At 39.4% G+C, this 22,870-nt stretch overlaps 1 protein-coding gene across 2 annotated transcripts in view; it reads right to left on the minus strand.

The window, feature by feature from the left end:
* Nucleotides 1-22,870, minus strand: part of SRPX (sushi repeat containing protein X-linked) — a 71,920-nt gene that overhangs the window by 24,780 nt on the left and 24,270 nt on the right. For both annotated transcript variants that reach the window (XM_016943898.3, XM_016943900.3), the window contains exons 2-3: nucleotides 4,288-4,347; nucleotides 163-354 (exon numbers count right to left, since the gene is read on the minus strand). In XM_016943898.3, coding sequence (XP_016799387.1) covers nucleotides 163-354; nucleotides 4,288-4,347 — 252 coding nt within the window. The remainder of the gene's footprint in view (nucleotides 1-162; nucleotides 355-4,287; nucleotides 4,348-22,870) is intronic.

The following is a 22,870-nucleotide window of genomic DNA, read 5'->3' on the forward strand; positions in this document are numbered from 1 at the left end:
AGGAGCCAACTCACTTCCACCATATCTTAGAATCCCCCTGGTGTCCCCCTGATCATAAGGAGAATTTTCTCATCAATATTCAGTGAAAATCCTCAATCTCAGAGCAAAAGAACTTTGGCTCTGGTCATCCCTGAGGACCCAACACAGAGCTGGCCTACTCACGTTTGCAGATGACCTTGTCAGACCATCGTTTGTTTGACTGGCAGATCAGTAGGGAAGAGCCATGCAGCTCGTAGCCCTTCTGGCAGCGAATGTCGCACCTGGTTCCCAGGGCTGTTTTGTAGTATCCTCCTTGAGGGGCCCTGCAGTACACATCCCCATACTTCACCTTGATGGGGGAGCACCACGGGGTATCTACAAGTAGCAGAAACAAAAGAGGAGATAAATACGAAATGACACTTTCAGAAAATGTGTCCCCTTACTCTTACTGTCCCAGGCTGGCTACATTCCAAATTTTGGACCTTCAATTAGTGCCCCATGTTTTCTTAGGTGTCTCCGGGTAGGGAGGTTATGATTATGGGACTAAGTGTCAGATATATCTGAACGTGAATCTGAGTTCCTCTATAACTGACTGTGTGATCTTAGACAAGTTAGCTAACCTCTCTGAGTCAATATCTATACTTATGCCATAGTGCTGTTACAAGGACGAAATAAAAATTGCATATCAAGCATCTAGCACAGTACCTAGCATATATGTTCAATAAATGCTTGTTCTTTTTAGTATTTCCCTTAACTAGATACATAAGATTTTTTATTTTTATTTTTTAGATAATTCTTTCAAGGGCAACTGATGTCATACATAGCGGTAGGGATTCAATAATTGGTTAATTTGGATTTCGTCTGAGCCGTATGCACATTCTCTCTAAAATGTTGTAATACTGGCATTAATCTAAATGATGCTACAATTTCCAGGTGTTTGTAACATGATATAAATTTCACTTAAAGTCAAAGAACAATTGCCCTCCATAGAGAAGTGTCCCCAGTTATGCCCCATTTACGTAACAGGGTGACACCCTCCCCAGATGGCAAAGTTGCAGGTGTTTTGATTTTGGTCTCATAGTTGCCCAAAGCACAGCTGGGATGAAATGAATAAATCAGAACCTCCCTGCTGTGCTTTTGAAATGTTCTCTTTGAGATCCATAAAATATAAGGGCAACACTAGCTCCTTGGTGGATAAGTTCCTACAGCAGCCACTGCCCCATTGTCCCACAATTGATGGGGAACAGTGAGGAGTTCCCTAAAGCCTGCCGGGCTCTCAATGCCATGAATAGGAGCCACTTCCCTGCAACTGCCTGGCTCATCACTCCAACCCAGCACCTGAGCTGTCAGTGAGTGAGGTAAGACCGCCATCATGTGGCCAGGAAGGAGGACAGACCCTGTTTTACTTTCCCAGGAATTCTCTTCTGAGGATATGCCTCCAACTGCTTCTCAGTTACAAAAACCAACAGTTCTGGCCACGTCTTATGCATAGACCACTGTTTTAGTTTTGCCTTCACATTTCCTTCAGCTAATACTTTCTCTTTTTTTTTCTTTTTTAGAAACAGGGTCTCACTCTGTCACCCAGGCTGGAGTGTAGTGGCATGATCATTGCTCACTGCAGTCTCGGCCTCCTAGGCTCAAGTGATCCTCCTGTCTCAGCTTCCCAAGTAGCTGGAACTACAGGCACGCACCACCGTCCCTGGTCTAGCTAATACTTTCGTCATATAATGTTTTGCAGACAGCTGCAAGTGAGCCCTAAACTCAAGACTCAAGTAATCTTCCCTGGACTTTCTAGGTAAAGGTGATGTCCTAAAGGCTTAACCTAGAGCTGATTAAATTTGACCATGTGGATATAAACGGGTAGGAGCTCACACAAGGCCTAAAGAACTTCCTTGAATAAATTTTCCTTCCTCTAAGGGTTTTAATATAATCTGTATGTACTACATATATTTGTGATATACAGTACTCCCCCTTTGCCCACGGGGAATATTGGATGCCTGAAGCCTTGGATAGTACCTAACGCTATATATACTGTTTGTTTCTTACACAAACATACCTATGATGAAGTTTAATTTATAAATTAGGCATGGTAAAAGATTAACAACAACTAATAATAATATAGAACAATTATAACAATATACTGTAATGAAAGTTAGGTGAATGTACTGTCTCTCTCTCAAAATATCTAATATTTTGGGGCTGCGGTTGACTGAAGGTAAGTGGAACCTTGGAAAGTGAAACCGCAGATAAGGGGGAACTAATGTATGTATATATATGACCTGCATACTCATACATCACAAACTCACTCAATTAATATGAATATATGATGGTATTCCAAGCAAAAGAATCAAAAGCCATGCTTGCCACATACCAGGAGCACCGTAAATGTTGGTTACATTTAATTTTCTTTCTTATTTTACTTTAATTCAAAAACACTTACTCTGTGCTAGACACCGTGCAGGGGCCTCAGGATCTAAAACTAAACCCTCACTTAATAATGGCTTGTCTCTAGCTTTTAAAATTAAAAAAACTTGGCCAGGTGCAGTGGCTCACACCTGTAATCCCAGCACTTTGGGAGGCCAAGGTGGGTGGATCACCTGAGGTTAGGAGTTCGAGACCAGCCTGGCCAACATAGTGAAACCCCCGTCTGTACTAAAAATGCAACATTAGCTGGGTGTGGTGGCGTGTGCCTGTAGTCCCAGCTACCTGGGAGGCTGAGGTAGGATAATCGCTTGAACCTGGGAGGCGGATGTTACAGTGAGCCAAGATCACGCCACTGCACTACAGCCTGGGTGACAGGGTGAGACTCCATCTCAAAAAATAATAATAAAAATAAATAAAACTTAAATTTTATTGTATGAAGCGTACAACATGATGCTTTGATATACTTATACATACTGAAATGATTGCTACCAGTAAGCAATTTAACTGACAATAGAAACAATGCCCTAAGAAAATTTATTCTTAAACATTCAGGGTAAGTTCTAGGGCAAGCACACATTTTGGCCATCTGGTCTACCTGTCACATTTGCAATGCTGTGAGGTGAGGATGGATGTGAAGAACAAGGACCTGAGGGCACTAGGCAACCCCTGCTGTAGATGTGAAGGGTCATCTGTGCATGCATGTGTTTTAGGAAGATTTTTCAACAAGGGACTCAAAGAAAAAAAAATCTAAACCCATAAATAGTTAAGAAGTTTTGCGAATTAGAACCTTTCCTTACCCAAAGCATCTGATTAACGTATTTGTGCTTTGCTTGATTGGTTAATTCCTGAGGCTATGGAGATAGAAACTATAGGTAGGAATGAGTATTTGCATTCAGATCTCACAAAAAAATGTGGTATGTGATGGGAAGCACACCTGCACATAAGCACCAGGCACCAGTCATTATATTGGAAATATTGTTCACTTGTGTAGAAAACAACTGAAGGACATCTCCAGTCAAAAGTTGTCCAGTCCTACCCTGATTCTCCTGTATCTGAGACACATCACAACAAACAAGGGCCATGTCCTCATCCCAGGAATTAGGACAAATTTCCAGGGCAAAATGCTGCAGTGAAACTTTGTTAACCATTTTTTTTTTTTTTCAAATTCTTCCTCCACTGTAAGAGGAACTAGATTCAGAGAGAAAGCATCTCTAAATTTACCTTCATTTCTCCCAGGTTTCCCTAAGCTTCAGAGAAATGTTTCACCAGTAGAAATATTTGTGGACATACTTACCTGAGTCTGGACAGAAGGTTCTTGTTTAGGCTTTTTATACGTGCTGGGGAGTGGATTGCTGGGAATATGTAGAGATGGAGTTATTTATCATTAAGTTTCATTTGAGCAACATACTTTAACATACCGTTTCAGGAGCCATGCTGGGCTCAGAAAGAGCACGATGAAATGAGCTTATGAAAATCAAGTTTTCTCCTTCCCTATTCATCTTAGTACATTATCAGCACTTGGTCCAGATTTGACCTTAGGTGGTTTACTCTGGATGATTCTGGCTGTAATGTATGAATTAGGCTTGATTTTCACTTTCATCAGCTACAGCTGCCTTTGCAGAAGTGAGGACAGTAAAGAAACTTATGAGAATAAAATGACCATTGGGATGCTGAAAGACAGCATTTCAGAGATTTCCAATGCATTTTGCTTTATTTCCTTTTTTAAAAAAGGGAGTATATATATATATATTTTTTTTTCCTTGATAGATAATTATAACTTAAATGTGTTGTCTGGTCACTTTATTACAATCTGTTTCACAAGGCAAAAAGGAAAGTTCTCCTGGCACCAGCAGGTCCTCATTAGCACATAAGCAAAGCATTCACCTTTATATCTAGGGTGTGAATACCCGACTTCATCGTCTTCTAGTGGTGAGTCTCCCGATCCTACAATAAAAAAGAACAGAAACTGCAGCAAGAAAAGCCACATAGTATGGACACATATTTCAAAGCATTCCTTTGCCACAGACCATGCAGGAGGTGCTATTAGAATGCAGAGCCAAGAGCAAAAGCTTCTGTGGCCATTCATGAAGGAACAAACAGGAGATCTCTCAGAGTGAAACCGGCTGAGCTGAGATTGCCAAAAACCAAGCAAAATGAGCCTCAAACTGTTTTGGAATCACCATATGCCAAGTGAAATTCTGGAATAGGGAAACAGAGAGAGTCAACTTCACTCTGAGAAGATGCCAATGTATATGAATCTCATGCCAGGGGAGATGCAATAAAATGTGTGCATCAGACACAGTCCACAGTTTCCCCAGCAGTCAAAGAAAACCCAGTAGAACTGGGTGTTTATGGTACCTGAAAACAGGTCCATATTGTGAAATAAATTTAAATGCAAGATAAGGAGGTAAATCAAATGTCTTATCTTGACAAAAGAAACACAAAGTTGGTTCTATATACAGCATTTGTAGGAAATGAAGACTGAAATAGACTATCTGTGTGCTTATTTAGAACCTCTCATGAACGTATGGCTCAAGTAAAATTTCTTTTTTTTTTTTTTTTTTTTTTTTTTTTGAGACGGAGTCTCACTCTGTTGCTAGGCTGGAGTGCAATGGTGTGATTTTGGCTCACCACAACCTCCGCCTCTTGGGTTCAAGGGATTCTCCTGCCTCGGCCTCCTGAATAGCTGGAATTACAGGCATGTGCCACCATGCCTGGCTAATTTTGTATTTTTAGTAGAGACGGGATTTCTCCATGTTGGTCAGGCTGGTCGCGAACTCCCGACCTCAGATGATCTGCCCGCCTCGGCCTCACAAAGTGCTGGGATTACAGGCGTGAGCCACCGTGCCCAGCCAGTAAAATTTCTTAATGAGCGTTGCTACCAATAAAAACCACGGCCTCAGAGAGAACGTCTGTGTATTATTTTAATTTAACTCATTCGCAAGCTGGAGCTGAATGGTTTTTAGAATATTAAATATTGAATTCCAGTGAGCAGTAAATCCTTAATCCTTGAAGTGGTAGCAGATGCCAAACTTCAAAACTGTAATCTTAAATTCAGAGAACTTCCCTCCAGACTTCACAGTCTAATTAATGACTCGAGTTAGCTTTGTCTTGGTCACGCATTTAGTTGTAGTTACTTGCCACCATAACAGACAAGAACATCCTCCACTGTGAGGTTATTCAAATCCCCATGCAGCTAATGAGTAATGGTCCCTGTTCCACTTGTGTTCTGGATGAGAGATGTAGAGTGTGGAAACTGAAAGTGGAGAGGAGATGAGGGCTGGACTGTGTTCATTAGGAAAAGACCCACAACTACAGAAGCCCAATTCTGTATTTTCCTTTGCTGCAGATTTCCTCACCTTGTCTCTGCACACCCAGATGTGTACAAAATTACAAACTATTCATCATTGCATATAAAAAAATGAGCACTGGAACCAGACACAGTGGCTCATGCCTGTAATCTCAGAAACTAGGGAGGCTGAGGTGGGAGAATTACTTGAGCCCAGGAGTTCAAAAAACAGCCTGGATAACATAGTGAGAACCCATCTCAAAAACAAAACAAAACAAAAAACAATGAAAACCAGGAAACCTACCTAACAACATGAATCAAAGGCCTATGCTCAAACCCTTTGATCAAGTCATTCCACTTCTAGGAATCTACCCAAGGAAACAGTTGAACTGCATGTCTGCATGTGAACCTTCAATCATCCAAATTAAAAAAAAAATCCAGATACATGAGCAGCAAGCTTTCTCCCCCCGCCCAGCCCTCCAACACACATATACACACATACATACATTTTGCCCTCGGTTGTCATCCTGGTTAACTTGTCTACAGCATTTACAGCATTTAGTATGAATGACTACCCACTCATTTCATGAAGCTCTCTTCTGCAGTGGCTTCCAAATGACAACAGTTTCCCGATTTTCTTCCTCCTTTCTAAACAGACTCTCTGGACAGCACATCTAGATCAGCCTGCCATTTGGACATAAGTATTTCCCAGGAGTCCAGTATTGGTCCTTTACATATCTCCAGACTATTTTCCTGGGCCATCTCACTCCCATACTTGCCTCAAACCATTCCCCATGTACTGATGATAAATCCATTGTTTCTAGCCTTGAACTGTCTCCTAAGAGCCAAGCTAGAATCTTCAACTGTTGTCTGGATATCTCCACACTCACACTCAACCTGCTCAAAACCAGATTCCTTTTCTTATCACCAAATTTGTGCATCCCCCAGTGTTTCCCATTTCAGCAAATAACCATCTTCCAGCTAGTCTGCCACATGGAAAATCTCAGCCTTTTTTTCTTCTATCTTCTTCATCTACCACATTCTAAGATAGGAATTAACTTAAATATCCAACTACAAGAAATGGTCAATCATATTATGATCCATTCATAACATAATAATGTTCATTTTGAAGAGGTTTCTTAACATGGGAAAATATAGAATGCTGAATGAATAAAGAAAGAAGCATAACCCCCAAAATGCAAAAATGCATTAAGATTTTAAAATATGGCAAAGCTCATGTGTGAGAACAACAATATGGATGAATAAAACTAAAATAATATTGTGAGCAAAGTTGGTCCCAGAAGACTATATACTATATATACGACTCCTTTTTTATAAAGTTCAAAAACTTCTAACACTAAATTGTTGGGAAATACAAAGATATGTACGGTAATTTTTAACAAAGCAAGGAGACCTCTTACCCTTTCCTAATCTTCTCTTCTTGAACAACTGAGTTCTAAGGCCTTTAGGGCAAGGCAGACATCTGTACCAGAAAGGACAGGGAGGCATGGTAGGCCAGAGCAGGATGTCAGAGCCCAAACAGGGCATAGAGGGAAAACAGGGGCAAAGAGAGAATGCACATGGGCAGATAGCCCAGCAGGGGAATCACAGATTAGTAAGATAAGGAGGGCTTTCACATGGGTAAGGTGGAAGAAAGCCTGGCATTGGGTTGAAAAGTAGTTTCTAGATTCCCTTATCCCTAGGTTGTGAAAGGGCCTACTTTTAGTGATTTGGAAGGAATCAAAGGGAAGGAACTCTTTTCTACAGTTGTGCATGCAGAAAATAGGCTTCAGCAGATGTGAGTGTTGTCAACTGTGTCCACTGTCCCCTCATCAGCTTTGTGTGGTAGGGAGGATAGTGACGTTGGCAGTGGTGATAATCACGGCAGCAACAGTTTCCTAGCCTGAGTGATAGGAGGAGTTTCTGGCATCTGGACTGAAGTCATGGTGCCATTTGACCTTTAATGCAGACTTCTTGACTTCCATTGCTCCAGCCCTTCCAATTTTGTGAGTACCTTATTTCCTGCATTAAATCATTTTTTGCATAAAATACCTAGAGAGGATTCTGTTTCCTATATTAAACCTAACAGATATTTAAGCAAACCAATTAAGAAATGAATATATGGTTTTATAGCTTTCTCTTAGTAACTGGACACTACCCTAACACAGGGCACACTGCTTTCTACCCACAAGTCTTTTGTAGATAAGAGAGGGGACTTTTAGGTGAACATAGATGAGTAAGGAGGAAAAAAGAAAAAAAAAACCTACTGGAGTCAAACTTACTCTTTTTCCGAGTTGGTCTATCTGCTAAGCTAAATGCAATCTGATTTCTGTGCAATTGAATTCACATGGGAAAGGAAATAACACACACTAAGTGCCTATGATATGTGTACTATGCTAGGCAATTTCTATGCACTATCTCATTAAATCTATACAATAACACTGGCCATTTGGTACTATTTTAGATTTATCAATAGGGAAACCAAGTCTCTAACGTCTTTACTTGTCCAAGGTTATGCAGCCAGTAAATGGTAAATCAGGGATTCGAATCCTGTCTGCCTGGCCTTCAAATCTATCATTCTTTTTTCACTAGGCCTTACTGCCTTCTGCGCCTACAATTTCAAAGAAATGAGATAGCTGGCTTTGGGATCACTGATAGGCAAACAGCAAATGGCTTCTTCAGTAGTGTGAGAACAAATATGCCAAGAGTGGGTCCCACAGAAGCAAAATGAAGAATCCATGTGTAGCAGAAGCTGCTGGTTGCCTGTCCAGCAGCCATTCTCCCCTTCCTTCTTACTAAAAGATCACAGGTTGTGTTCAGCAGCAATGTGTCCCTCCCCAAACGATGAACCATGATGACTCTTAAGTCAAAAAATTAATTCCCCTTTGCCAGGAATTGCTCCAGGGATAAGCATGTAACCCAATATTGGACAATGGCAAGTAAAACGAAGTCTGCTTAGGGGCAGGGGGAGGGAGCTTATGGGAAAGATTTTTCTCCCTGATAAAAGAGAAAACTGCGCAAGGAGAAGACTTTTCCCTCTTTTCTGCCTTTCAGCTTTGGAGGCTATTGTGTAAGGATAAACGTCTGAAGCTGGAGCAGCCATTTTGCAACCACAAGGTAAGATGTCACAGGACTAAAGATTTTCAGTTGAGGATGGCAAAGTGGATAGATAAAAAGAACCCAGGACCTTGGATGATGTCACTAGACTACAACATCAACCTTATACATCTTACCTCCACAATTCTTGTTAGGTCAACAATAAATATCCTTTCAATTTAAGCCACTGTGAGTAGCACTGTTTGTTACATGCAACTGTATGCATATAAACTGATACACAAATGAATGAAAACTTTCCTGCATATTCTTGATAGATTTTTTTTTTTTGAGACAGGGTCTCGCTCTGTTGCCCAGGAGGGAGTGTAGTGGTGTGATCCCAGCTTACTGCAGCCTCCGTCTCCTGGGTCCAAGAGATTCTCGTGCCTCAGCCTACTGAGTAGCTGGGATTACAAGCATGCACCACCACGCTCAGCTAATTTTTGTATTTTTACTAGAGACAGGGTTTCACCATGTTGGCCAGGCTGGTCTCGAACTAGTGACCTCAAGTGATCTGCCCGCCTGGGCCTCCCAAAGTGCTGGGATTACAGGCATGAGCCACTGCCCTCAGCCTTGATAGGTGTTTTTTAAGTGAAAAGAAAATAAATGGGCATTAGCTGCCACTCTCAGAAAATTTCCAGTTTATTTTCAGCCTGAGCTCATATATTAACTTCTATAAAAATATGATGACTAGTCTGCAAAATAGACACCCTGAAAGATACAATAAGCTCAAAGACAGACTCACTTATGTTCAGTAGACTGTACTTACTAAAGCAGCAGAGGAGCTTTATGTACATTGGGGAAAGATTTTCCCCACCATTAAAATTTTTCAAAAGGAAGAAAAATAGAGAAAGAAGTTGGGGAGGATGGGAGAAGGGAGGTTTCTTAGTAAACTTTCCTTTATTTATAAAAGGCTATCCCTCTAGAATTCTGCTAATTGAGGTTTTATTATGACATAACTATTAATCAGTCTACATATGGTTCAGATTACCACTCTGGAAAGAATGCTTCAGTGCTTCTTCCACACAAATACAAATTGTACGTTGGCTCAGAAATCAGAAACTCAGAGCCATGTAGGATTCTGTCTCTCAGCCATACCTGGAGCCAACTGCATTTATAATTTTGCTCTCCTTGCAAAAACTTTCTCTAATTCAACAGATTTTCAAAGAAATAGCCACTCTTTTTTTTCCAAAGTTCAAATTAGGGTCTTCCTGGCCTATGGAACCCCACCCATTCATTCTGAATGTCCAGATAGATAAGATCATCGAGGCACCAAAGTCACTCTTAAATAATACTTATTATATGTATTGAAATTACATCAGGAGACTAGATTTCTGAAGGCTAGTAGAGTGTTCCTGCTATCACGCCATAAGGTTTCTCACCGTAAGGTAGGGATGTGGTAGAGATTTAAGACTAATGGAAAACTTGGCAAATTTGCTAAAACTACATAGTTCTTTATTGATTATGATACCTGACCCAAATTGGTAGATTTGCTGGCTCTGTATTATATTTTTAACTCAAAGTGTTCGGTTTATTTTTTAGTCATTTTGAAGACAGTTCTTCATTCTTTACATTTTGTTTCTCCCTTCATCATTATTCTAAACATAATTTTAATATTGTCAGAAAGAAGCATATTTAATAGTAAATTGCACCGTCAATTTTATACTGAAAGTCAATGGGAAAATAAAATTTACTTTTCAGTAGGGATTCTTAACCTGAGGATCATGGCCTACTACAGAATTAATGAAAGGGCTTTGGAGGGCCCATGAACCCCTTGTAATTGAACATGTTTTTTGGTACATGCTTTTGATACATGCCTTTTGGTACTAGCATGCTTTTTCTAGGGGAAAAAGATGTTAGCTTTCAGTAGATTTTAATAAATTTTAAGAGCCATGGTCTTACAGCATTCTTTATTGTTAAGCATGTTAGAATATTTACTGAAGAAGCATGTAGTGTCCTTCTTTTTGATATTTAACTCATTTTAGTGTTGGGGAGAGAGAAGCAAATATGTTTTTAAAAACGATAAATGCTTATCATACTGGTTTCTTCTAGATTAGTGCTGTCCAATGCAACTTTCTGCAATGATGGAAATATTCTTTATCTGTACTGTCAAATACGGCAGCTACTAGTCCTATGTGGTTATTAAGCATTTAAAATGTGGCTAGTAAAACAAGAGAAGTGAATGTTTTTATTTCATTTAATTTTAGTTAATTTAAATTTACATTTAAATAGCCACATGTGGTTAATAGCTACCATACTGGATAGCACAGGCCTAGATCTAACTTTTTAAAAGTATTCTATGGAGATAAATCATGTCTATAAATTGCTCAGGGGTGGGAACTATGTCTAATTTACCTTGTATACCCAGTATATGATTTGGAATTGGTAAAAATGTTGGAGAAAAAAGAGAAAAATCTGCCTTAAATTTCTTGTGACACATAAATTATGTCCTCATGCTTATAATTTTGGATGGTTTTATTCTAATCAGTCCAGCTTCCGTATATAAATTTAAACTGTGACAATACTGCAGATTTGGATGTTTACAAAAGGGTATTTTGTACTATTGGAAGCCATAGGGTGTTTATTTGTGGGAGCCAGATGATTTAGTGCTAACAAATGATCTGCCAATGGATTACAGAGCAGCTGTGGTACAGTATGAAGGACATTTGAATAGCTTCTGAACAAAGATCAAATCCAAGGCATTGCCAGAAAAACATGATTTAAAGATGAAGGCAAAATTACGGCTGTAAAATCCTTTGTTAAATCAAGGTAGTGCCTTAAAGTACCTTCAGTCTTACAAAAGGCCCTTTAGAGAGATTAAGGGTATCTCAAGTTCCTCTCAATCAAACAACAGAGAAGAGTCTATATCTATGAGATTTGTAAGGTGGCTAATAGGGTGAACTTTTGTCTAATAGAGTGAATTCTAAGAAGATTCACAGGAGACCCACAAAATTCTTAAAAGAGTTATATATGCTGAAATATCACTAGCTTGACTTAGGAAGGCAGAGACATTAAGGAATAAGGAGAAGTCTTTGATCCCCTACAATTATACTGTCAGAAAGCAGGCTCAGTGAGCTGCTTAGCTGTGAATAGATGCTATTTTTCTAAAAAAAAAAAAAAAAAAGGTGGGGGGAGTGAGTATATTTTGCATGTTGGTGGGAAATAATCACTGGGTGCCAGAGGGTAGACTCTGATATGCAGCTTCTAAGATGGCCCCCAATTATCCCTGTCCCCTGGCATTCATAACCTTTTGTAACTCCTCACTTTAAGTGTGGAATGAATTTATTAACTTGCTTCTAATGAATAAATTTTGGCAGAAGGGACACCATATCTCTTTTGAAGTCAAGTTATAAAAAGACTGTGGTGTCCATCTTGAATACTGTCTCACACTCTCTCTCTTGGATCACTCATTCCAGGTCAAGTTAGCTGCCAAGTCATGAGGGCGCCCTGTGGAGTGGCCCATGTGTTGAGGGACCAAAAGCCTGCCAACAATAACATAAGTAAGGTTATAAGAAAATCTCCCCAGCTACACACACACATAACACCCACAAGTCGAGCCATCAGATGAAACTGCAGGCTGAGCCATCAGATGAAACTGCAGGCCAAGCCAATAACTTGCTTGCAACCTCATGAGAGACCTTGAGCCAGCTAAACCATGCCCAGATCCTGACTTATAAAAATTCTAACATAATAAACAGTATTTGTTTTTAAAACAAAAGGAGGAAAAGGTGTAGGAAGAGTAGAAAGTACAAAAGGAGGAAGGGAAAAAGAAAGGGCATTTGCCTTAAAGTCAGAAGATTCTGATGTACCTCTCAGCCTTGGTTTAATAGTCTTCTCTTAGGTCACTGCGGTAGATACTGCTTATTCCTCAATCAGATCCCCTTTACTCAGGCTGGTGTGCCCATCTCCTAGCTGCTGGGAGCCTTTGACTGCAAATAACTCACAGTTGCCCTCTTCTCCAGAGAATTGTCCTCAGCTGATAGGAGCCACTTCTTCCTCCCCACCTGTTTCCTGGAGGCAGCCAATGTTTGATTGATATGGAGGAACATGAAGCCAGACGTCTAGCCCCCAAAGGTGAGTGGAAGTACAACCTTGCAGTATTTATGTTTCTAAGAACCCTGTGGTGCTAGAATTTACCTGAGACTCTATCCTTGCTTAGCTCTTTCTTGCTTCCCTTCCTCAATTATAGGTTTTTTTCCTGAGAGTATTCCCTCAACAAACCATAAGCTTTGCTTCTAGGAAACCAAGCCAAGAGAGCCACTGAGTCTCTCTAAGCCTCAAATACCCCAATTAGGCATGCCTCAACAGGGTTGCCATAAATTAAATGGCATAATATATATGTTTTAGTTTTACAAGTTCCTAATTTGAGGGTTCATAATCACATTTTCTACTTAATTCTGTGAGTATAAATTGAAGGCCTCCACATCCCTGAGCTGCTGTGTAAATGAGTTTCTTGAAAAAATGTAAAAATATGACAAACTTATATCTGGCATGATATACTTTTTAAAGTTTAAGCATGAAACATAGTCAAGAATCTCAGTGCTTCCAAAGTTTTCTGTGTGTTTTTTAAAATTCCTCTAACAATCCTGTATGATTTGTGATTTAGAAAATCTTTCATACACATATGTATATGTATTCATCTTAATAACCACCAGGAAAAGCCATACAGTCAATCTTTTTCAGAAAAATAAACTGTTGTCAAGTTTACTCTATGAGTTCAGATGATCCAGATAATAAAATTCGCTTTAGGAAAAAGTGATTTTTAGGCTCAAGACATTACCATAGTTTACACTTTGAGGTAGGAAAAACCCTGTGGTTCCCTATATGCCTTTATGACTTAAAAACATTTACAAAATGGGGACTCACCAAAAGTTATTTTATTGCTGAAAGGTGCTATTGCCGGGTCTCTTGTATTCTTGAAGCTCTTGTTAACACAGGTGAGTGTACAAACATTTCTAGTGACAGAAATGGGCTAACAAAGGGCCTGTCCATAGCTTGTGTGGACACAGGTACAGTGGTAACCCTTCTCTCCTCCATAGCTAAATCTGCAGGAGCTTCTTTTCTGGAAAGTCCTAATTTATGGGGGCTTTTGAAGAAGCCCAGAAGTCAGTTCCGCATGCCTGACTAGCAGGCAAGATCTATTCTGTTATATCTTGGCAAAGTTTCAACAGAGGAGAGATGTCCAGGAGTTGTGTGTAAAGGTGTATATGTTTGAAGGAGTAGAGCGAAAAAGAAACTTTAGCTTTTCAGAGCACCAGCTTCAACCCCAAGATGAAGGCTCAGAACAAGTACACAGAGAACCAGAATCTGTAAATGAGACATTCTTCCTTGGATTCCTTACATCCCTAAATAAGTGGCAGACTAACAGATAAAAGCGCAAGAGTAAGAAAAGAGGGGAAATACACAGAGGAAGATTCTTGTTCCAAATGGAACAAAGGGATCCAGAAAGATTAGTCTAAACCTTTTGCTAATCATGGGGAATGAACTGAAGAAAATGTTTATTACCAGTGCTTTTCTTGTGGGAGAAGATTCAACAGAATGCTCAGATGAAACAAGTTTATAGGACATATCAGACATTCAGCTTACCAAATCCCTGTCTTTACTACCATCATAAGTGCCTCAGCGATACCAACCATCAACTAAGAATAGTATGTTTCAAACTGTTGACCCCATTTAGTAGGTCATGACTAGTATTTTTGTAGTGAAATAGAATTGAAAATGTCAGGGTGCACTGCACATATAAAGAATAAACCTTACTTTGTACAATTTTTGTTTTTATATAGGTGTATGTGTGGTAGGGTATCCCCAGTTTGCATAGCACAGTCCCATTTTATGCCTGTTGTCCCAGCATTACTTTTTCAGCTTTACTGGGGTATAATGGGCAAAATTATATATATTTAAGGTTTACAACATGATGTTTTGAAATACGTATCCATTGTGATATAATCACCATAATCAAGCTAATTAACATATCCATCACCTCACATGGTTACCATCTAACGTTATTATTAATAGCATTCTCTTTCACACTCAAAACCTTCCTGATTTGTGCAATAAATAATATATTCACTCTAACAATAGGTCACAGTAGAATATATTTCTTCCTGTGGGTCTTGTCAAAAGTATTAGAAAAACAGTGATTTAAATACTTTGAAAACCTACATTTGTTAAGTTAATTCGGTTTCCTCCCTCAGAATGAAGGAATCTGAAAATCTGAGAAAGCCTTTGGGGGATCGGTGGTAGAAGTCTACTTTTCTCTGATTTGTTCAGGGCATAGATGTTATATCCCATGAAACAGCAAGCAGACACTGAGTTTCCTCAACTGCTCATGGCCATCCTCTCTGGTAGGATGCAACTGAAAAAGCCCTGGGATTAAGTTCCAGTGCCATCCTGATTTGGGAAGCCACTTTTCTTTCCTGAGCCTCAGTTTGCTCATCTGTAAAATGGGACACCAGAAGCGTTTAGAAGGGCATAGTACCTGTTTTCAAATTATGTTACCCTAGAACACTCCCATCCTCAACCTCTAGCTGGGACAACAGCAGTCAAGCAAATCAAATTGCCCTCCTCCTTCTACACCTGGCAATAAACAAATTACCATGGCACATCATTTTAAAAATCTGCCCGGCTCTTTCATTTCCATTGCCTCTTTAAGTCCTCAGTGCAACCTTATGAGGCAGGTATCATTCAGTGACTAGAATGTAAACCTGGGGAGGGCAACAACTCTTTGACACTTCGTTTATGATTGTATTCTCAGCTCAGAGAATGAAGTGATTATCAGTTATAGGAGAACAAGGATTGAACTTTTCTGATTCTAAATCTCATGCAATTTCACAACTCCTTGTTTCTGTCTTCATGACTCAGAAACCTACCTGAAAGCCCTTTCCCTCCTCTCAGTTCCTTTCTTGTGTTTAAAGCTATTTCAAAGGCTAGCTCCCCCAGTTTATCTTTCCTAACCATTCCATTCACATTGATGCACTCTGTTCACATTTTTAAATCAGCACTGATTTTATGTTGCGTTGGACTTTCAGAAGCCATTTCGAGTTCTTTCTTCCCAGCTAGACATCAAACTCTTCAGGGAATACGGTCAGGGTTTGTTTCCCCTTACTGCCCCTGTGAAACTAACAAAGGCTCTCAAAAGTTTTCTTCCCCTTGAGACTTTAGCCTACACATTACTGATATGCTCAAGCTGTTCCATCAATATCAAAATGAGACATCCATCTCCCTCAGTGAAGGCTGTACTTACAGAAACAGATACTGTATTTAAGGCACAAAAAGCTGCCCAAATAAAGCTGCGACTGGTACGTCGTTCTTGGCAGTAACCCAGCAGTATAACTTACAAAATTCTGGCACATCTTGGCAAAACTGAGAGTAACTGAATTCAGAGAAGACAGAGTCTAAGAAAATAAAATAAAATCGCCACAGTGTGTACTGAGAATTGTAGGCAGCAAACTTTTAATTGCCAGCTGTAGATTGATATTTTAATATAGTACATTAAATGGCAGAGAGAGACAGAGAGAAGAGAGTGTGAAGAAAGATATTTCCAGAAAACAGCACTGAAACACTGAAATGAACATCATGAGAATGCCTGAAAGTGACAGGCTGCAGTCTGCTCAGCTGAAACCTAAGGCTTCTTCCTTATAAAACATTCTCCGGTTCCCCAACAGGGAATAGAACACGAGCACCCAAGAACAAAAACCTGGACTTTACTTGAAGTTTTTTACAGATGGCTATTTTATCCAGCTCTGCCTGTGGTGGGAGGTAGAATCATTTCTTTTCTGGGTAGCTTCTCTCTTGAAAGCACCGATTTCTCCATTCGGTGCCCTTGAACTGATAGTCACACAGTAGCTGTTGTCAGTTATTATTATCTTCACTGGGAGACTCAAGCTCTAGTGGGAAAATGAAGGTGCAACTAAGCTGACGGCAATTCTAGTTTTCAAAATGATCATCTGCAGGCTTTTGGCAATACCTGTTGTGTGAGGCTACACCCCAGCACACAATGCCTGGTGCTAGCACTTCCTAGGTGTGATAGACATCTATTGTGTTCCTCTCAAAGAAAGAAGAGCCTTTCTTTTGGAAAACTGCATTATTCCTCATACCTATGTGGTTCTAGTAGAGGTGAGTTTATCCTATCCCTTGACTACAGGAGCAATCATATGAACCAATTACATGAACCAATGAGAATCTTGGAAGGATTTTTCTCTGGTGGTAAAATGAGGAAGATGTGAGCCCTGAAGCTGCCAACGACAAAGATTAAATCTCATACAGAATGCTAATTCGAGAGAATGAAGCCATCAAAGAAAAGCAAAAACAAAACAGAGAAAGAGAGAAAGAGAGATCCCACAATATTTGAGCCCTTGGTTCCAGTATTGCTTGGCCCCACCAGCATACCTCTGCCCTAACATAAGATGATAAGCCCATCCTTTCTTCAAAGCTTTTTCGAAACTGGTTTCTGTCATGTGCCATCAAGAGTCCTAACTTAAACAGTAGACCATCAATTTACATTTGAATGAAATAGATGACTAAAACATACAGCATGACATCTGGTTTGAGATAAGAAATCAATCTCAGTGTATCATTTCCAATTCCCTATTTCAAAACAATACTATAGCTCAGACTTAACACTTTAAAATTAAATTAAAACATTAGTGAGCCATTCCATAAATTTAGTGGGACCAGCTTTATTTGCAATAAAATACATTAGATTAGAATAGGGGAAAATAGCAGATACTTATAATATACCATACATAGTAAAAGTGAGCATTGTTTCATGACACTTTTGTTTCAATTATACACAGACACACACACACACACACATATACCATATTTTATTGACTCTAAAACAACACTTTTTAACATTTTAATTTCCCTGAACCCAAGATGAGCTCTATAATCAATGGAATGGCATAGTTTAATTGGTATCATTTTTCTTTTTTAGTGATACCTAAAATAATGGTGACTGACGACTGACAGAGTTTTGGAGTAGATGGCATACTGTGTGCATGGTATGTGTGTGTTTTGGATTGTGATATAAAACATATTTCTTACTGCAGGTAGCAATCAAAAGAGTTTGAAAACAATTGTATTACACACCTTATCTAGAACTCCCAAGTTGATCATCAGAATAGTCTTTGCTGTACATATCAGCTAAGTCATTTATCCACTCTCATATTTACATAATGCCTTAACACACTAGTTTTTTACAGGGTTCCCCAAATGGCTTTCTTCTCATTGTGGAAACTTCCTGATCCTCATGGGGAAACCTCAGGCAGCAGAACAGGCAAGTGGAGATAATATGTTGCATGGATAGGCTTCTGGTGCTATCCAACGAATACCACATTTAGCCCACTGCCCAGCTAAAGAGAGCCCCACAAAGAGGCACAGCGTGGCTTGTAACCCTGCCAAAGTATCAGGGCACTGATGACAGGGGAGTCATGTGGCCTCTCACCTACAGATGGCAGCATCCCCAAAGTGCATTTATAAATCAGTTGCTTATAATTTGAAATTGGCTTTTCCTTGGAAACCACATATCAGTGGTGATCAGGTCCCCTAGAGAGTCCATAAGAGCTGTTTTAAGCCATAATATAGTCAAACTCTAGATGTCCCTCTCATGCCCGCTGTCCCCTGCCCTGAAACACAGCATTCAGGTTCATTCTACTTCCTGTACAATCATCCTGCTACTTTTCAGTCTCGAGCTGCTGACCCAGACAGAGTTTAACAAAGAGGCTAATATGGATATGGATATTTATATGTGTGTCCTGTTTTCTGTTATTGAGAGTGCTGTGATCCAAGATTTTGAAGCTCAGAAATTCCAGATGCAAACACAAATTACCATTTTATTTCTTGGCTGCTCTTAAGGATGCTGCAACTTGTCAATACAGGAGCCTGCAGGCATGTTGGCCCCTTCCCAGTCCCTTGCTGGAGAAGGGCCTGCAGTGACAGGCTCCCTTTGTCCTTCCCCTAGGACCAAGGCAGGCTGTCTGCAGGGAAGGGACTGGAGGGGCTGGTGAAGTCCTCATTTGCAGTGATGAGGGCAGTTCTCAGAAACCATGGGCCAGTGAAAAAGGCAGTATGTGCCCTAAAGGGAACTTTGCCAAAAATTGAGTCTTTCTGAGCAATTTTCCAGCATCCTGGTGTGCAGATGAAAGTCCAGGGTAAGAAGGAAATAAAAGGTAAATTAAATGAAGTAGCAACTACTTCTCCAGCTTTTTACCATGCAGGAGCAGCTTTGTACAGCACCATCTTATCTGGTCTTACTGGCCAAGGTAGACACCAGTGAGTCCTAACACAGTCCTTACAGTCCTAGCTTGTAAGAGAGAAGAAATACCTACTATTTAGTTAACAGACACTACCTCAGGCACTGCCTTGGGTGATTTACATGAATTATTTAATTCAATCAAGGTACTCACATGAATTCACATGAAACCTATCCAAAAAAGAAAGGTGGGGAGGGGGGGAAATGCAAACACACTATTTTGCAGCCCTAACAAAACCTGTCAGTAATTGTTTTGTTAGTATGGGTCTTTTAATGTTCTTCTATGTGTAGTAGTCAAGTCACATTCAAATTTTACACAGCACAATCAAACTGGGTATGGGATCTTCATCATTGTTAAGGCTGCATTAGGGAAGTTAACACAGGGCATTTTTAGAGCATGAATGCCAATGCTTCCTAGAAATTCCCCTCTTCAATGAAATTCTGAGCAAGGAATTGTAAATGAAAAATTAAAGCAGGCAGCAAATGGGAAACACCCTAGGCAGTCTTTTTCTCTCCTCCCTTGATGAACACCCAAAAATTTTCCTCAAATGCTTGCAAATGGCAACTTTTTGTCCCATTGTAAAATCTTGAACAAGTGGTAGGTCAGCCATCTCCACTGAGAATTTTCTAGTTTGTAAATCTGAAGAGGATAATTTGAGGAGGTACATATGTCCTTCAAACATCAAATTACAGATTGCTCTGGCACAATATCATGAAATACATTTGAAAGTAACTAAAGGTTGAAAATGGAATCAATTTCAAAGTCAAGCAATTAGGATCCTATTTCAGGCAGTATGGTGAGCCATGTAGCCTGGCTGTGCTTACATGAAAATCAATGAAAAAAATCCACTTTTAGCTTGCAAGAAAGTAAGAAATACTGTGAAAGCAGGATCCTGATTAGGTACCAGATATTAAGGCTCACCTTTTATTCTGAGGACAACTGCCAAAACTGAGCTTTAATTTCCATGGACTGGTGAGACCTTGGATACAGAAGACAAACTCCAGAGACTATTCAAGGTCATCAGTTTTAGAGGAGACTGCCTACATCCCCTCACCCTCACCTCATACATAAAGCTGATATACCAACAGCCTATACTCTCAGTGTAAAGAGTGAAATAAATCCATCCCATGTATAGGGACTACAAAGAAAAGTTCTCATCTTGTACCCCAGCAGTGAGTGAAAGAAGGAAAATCCTTCCCCTGAGAATTAATAACCATATTATTATTACTATTATATTATTACTAAAATACCACTAACAATAATTAAAACCACAGTCATACCATTTCTGACCCATTAGTTTGGAAGAACTCTAAAAATATAACAAGATCAAGTGTTAACAAGGATGTTGAGCAATGGAAATACACATTGGTGCTAGAAGTTTAGATTGGTATAACTTCCTTAGTAAATAATTTGGCATTATTGAACAAAGTCAAAGATATGTATGCATATTATCCAGCAATTCAACTCCTAGGTACTTAGTCTAGAGAAATTCCTGCACATTGTTCAAGGGAGATAGACAAGAATCTTCCCAATAGCACTGTTTACAAGAACATAAAACTAGCAACAACCCAAAATGCACATCAAGAGTAGCATGGATAAATGATGGCATATTTACACAATGGGATCTTACAAGATAACGTGAATGAAAAAATCACAACTGCATGTAACAACATGAGCAACTCTTAAGAATCTAATGTTAAGTGAAGAAAAGCAAGCAAGTTATAGAAGACTATATTCAGCATGTGTCCATTTATACACAAGTCAAAAGCATGCAAATGTAAATAATGTTTTTTGTTTGTTTGTTTTTGGTTTTTTTTTTTTTTTTTTTTTTTGAGATACAGTCTTGCTCTGTCACCCAGGCTGGAGTGCAGTGGCGCGATCTTGGCTCACTGCAACATCCACTTCCTCGGTTCAAGCAATTCTCCTGCCTCAGCCTCCCAAGTAGCTAGGATTACAGGCACGTGCCACCACGCCCAGCTAATTTTTGTATTTTTAGTAGAGATGGAGTTTCACCATGTTGACCAGGCTGTTCTTGAACTCCTGACTTCAGGTGATCTGCCTGCCTCGGCCTCCCAAAGTGCTGGGGTTACAGGCATGAGCCACTTTACCCGGCCGTAAATAATGTATTTTTAGAGATATAAACATATTCTATAAAGAAAATAATAGGAATGATAAATACAAAATTTAGGACATTGGTTACCTCTGAGGAGATAGCAAAAGGAAAAGAATCCAAAGGAAAGAATAGCAAGGACTACAGGGTAACGTTTTTGCTCTTTTTTTGGTAAGTTCTTATTAAACTGGCTGGTAAGTAGAGGTGTTTGTGTTTTTTTTTTTTTTTTTTACCATACCCATATTATGTAAATATTCTTTTTTTCTACTCATTGTTTAATTTAAAATTTTTCAAGCAGAGCAATTAAAATATCTTTGATGCAAAGAGCTTGTTAGGTTTGTTTCTCATTTGTTTGCAATGATAAGAACATGTTTATCCAAGAAGTTATTAAAAATTACCATTTGGGCCTCCAACTAAAAGATATGCTTTGCCAATAAAATTAGAGAGTCTTAGATCTGGAAATACTCTTGGAAGACAATCTGATGCACGTGCCAGCCTCAAGTACTGAGAGAGTCCCAATGAAAACTCAAAAGTTTGGAGACAGCCTTCCCCAAGCTGTTCTCAACATTTTACTTGTAGGAAAGTTGAAATTTCTTCCTTAAAGTCCACCTAAATATCTTTCTTGCTTTAATATTATATATGGGGAAAAGCCACAGATTAGGAAGAAGGGCTCAAGAGTAACGAGATCCCAGCTGGCAATTTTACCTGAGCTCAAATTTCCAGATCCAAGGAAACTACATCCCAGGGCCTTAAAGAATATAAAGGGTGGACGTGAAATTATTCTTCATAATCACTGAAAAATTAAGGGAAACCAAAGAAGTGTCAAAGGCTGTGGATAGACAATTTTCAAATCAGTAAAAATATGGAGTATGGAAACCATAGACATGAAAAGTTTCAATTTTATCCTAAGCGTTATTTTAGAACAGATTATTAACAAAAAAAATAGGAAGAAATTTTTAGAATAGTGACAATTTGGAATCAGCGTTGGTTCAAAAATAGCAAATCAGGCCAAAGTAACCTCATTTCTTTGGTTTACCCAAGAGAATGCCTCCTCTAGTAAATCTAGTTTACATAAAGGTCCATTCAGAGAAATACTGATTTATGAATTGTATTCACAGAAAGCAATTACTTTTCACTTTTTTGAATACAATCCACAGAAAATGTTTCATCTTGTGACTCAGTACACACATACATTTATATGATCGAAAAATAAGTTTCATGGAACAATATTTAAGTATGATGCCCTCTCATATTTGCTATTCTATTACATTTGAGTGTTTAAAAAGTGCTAATCATGACCACTACAAGAATTTCACAACCCATTAACAGGTAACCTCCTCTCGGGAGATATGCTATAGGGCTCTGTGTCATTCTACCAGTGAAGGAAGAATTAAGAAGAACAAATCTGTAGAAGATAACCAAGCTGGGGAGGACAAGCTCTTAGTTTTGTTTCTCCCAAAGCAGAGTCTGAAACAAGGACTTGGGTGCTGTTGTTCATTTGGAAGGTGATCCCAGGAAGCACAGTGAGAAAGCAGGGGAAATGAGAAAGGAATAGGGGAAAAGCCCATAAAGATATGCTAATGAGCAGGTTACTTCTGGGGGCAACCTGGATTCATTCCCACTGAGGAGCCTCTGAGGAAACACAACCCAGGGACACGAAAGGTCGGGTATTTACCCACAGACTCCTGCCTTTTTTTTGGCTAAGAGCTGGCGGGGTGTTAC

This window comes from Pan troglodytes, chromosome X (assembly GCF_028858775.2).
Source record: "Pan troglodytes isolate AG18354 chromosome X, NHGRI_mPanTro3-v2.0_pri, whole genome shotgun sequence".
NCBI classification, from domain to species: Eukaryota; Metazoa; Chordata; class Mammalia; order Primates; family Hominidae; genus Pan; species Pan troglodytes.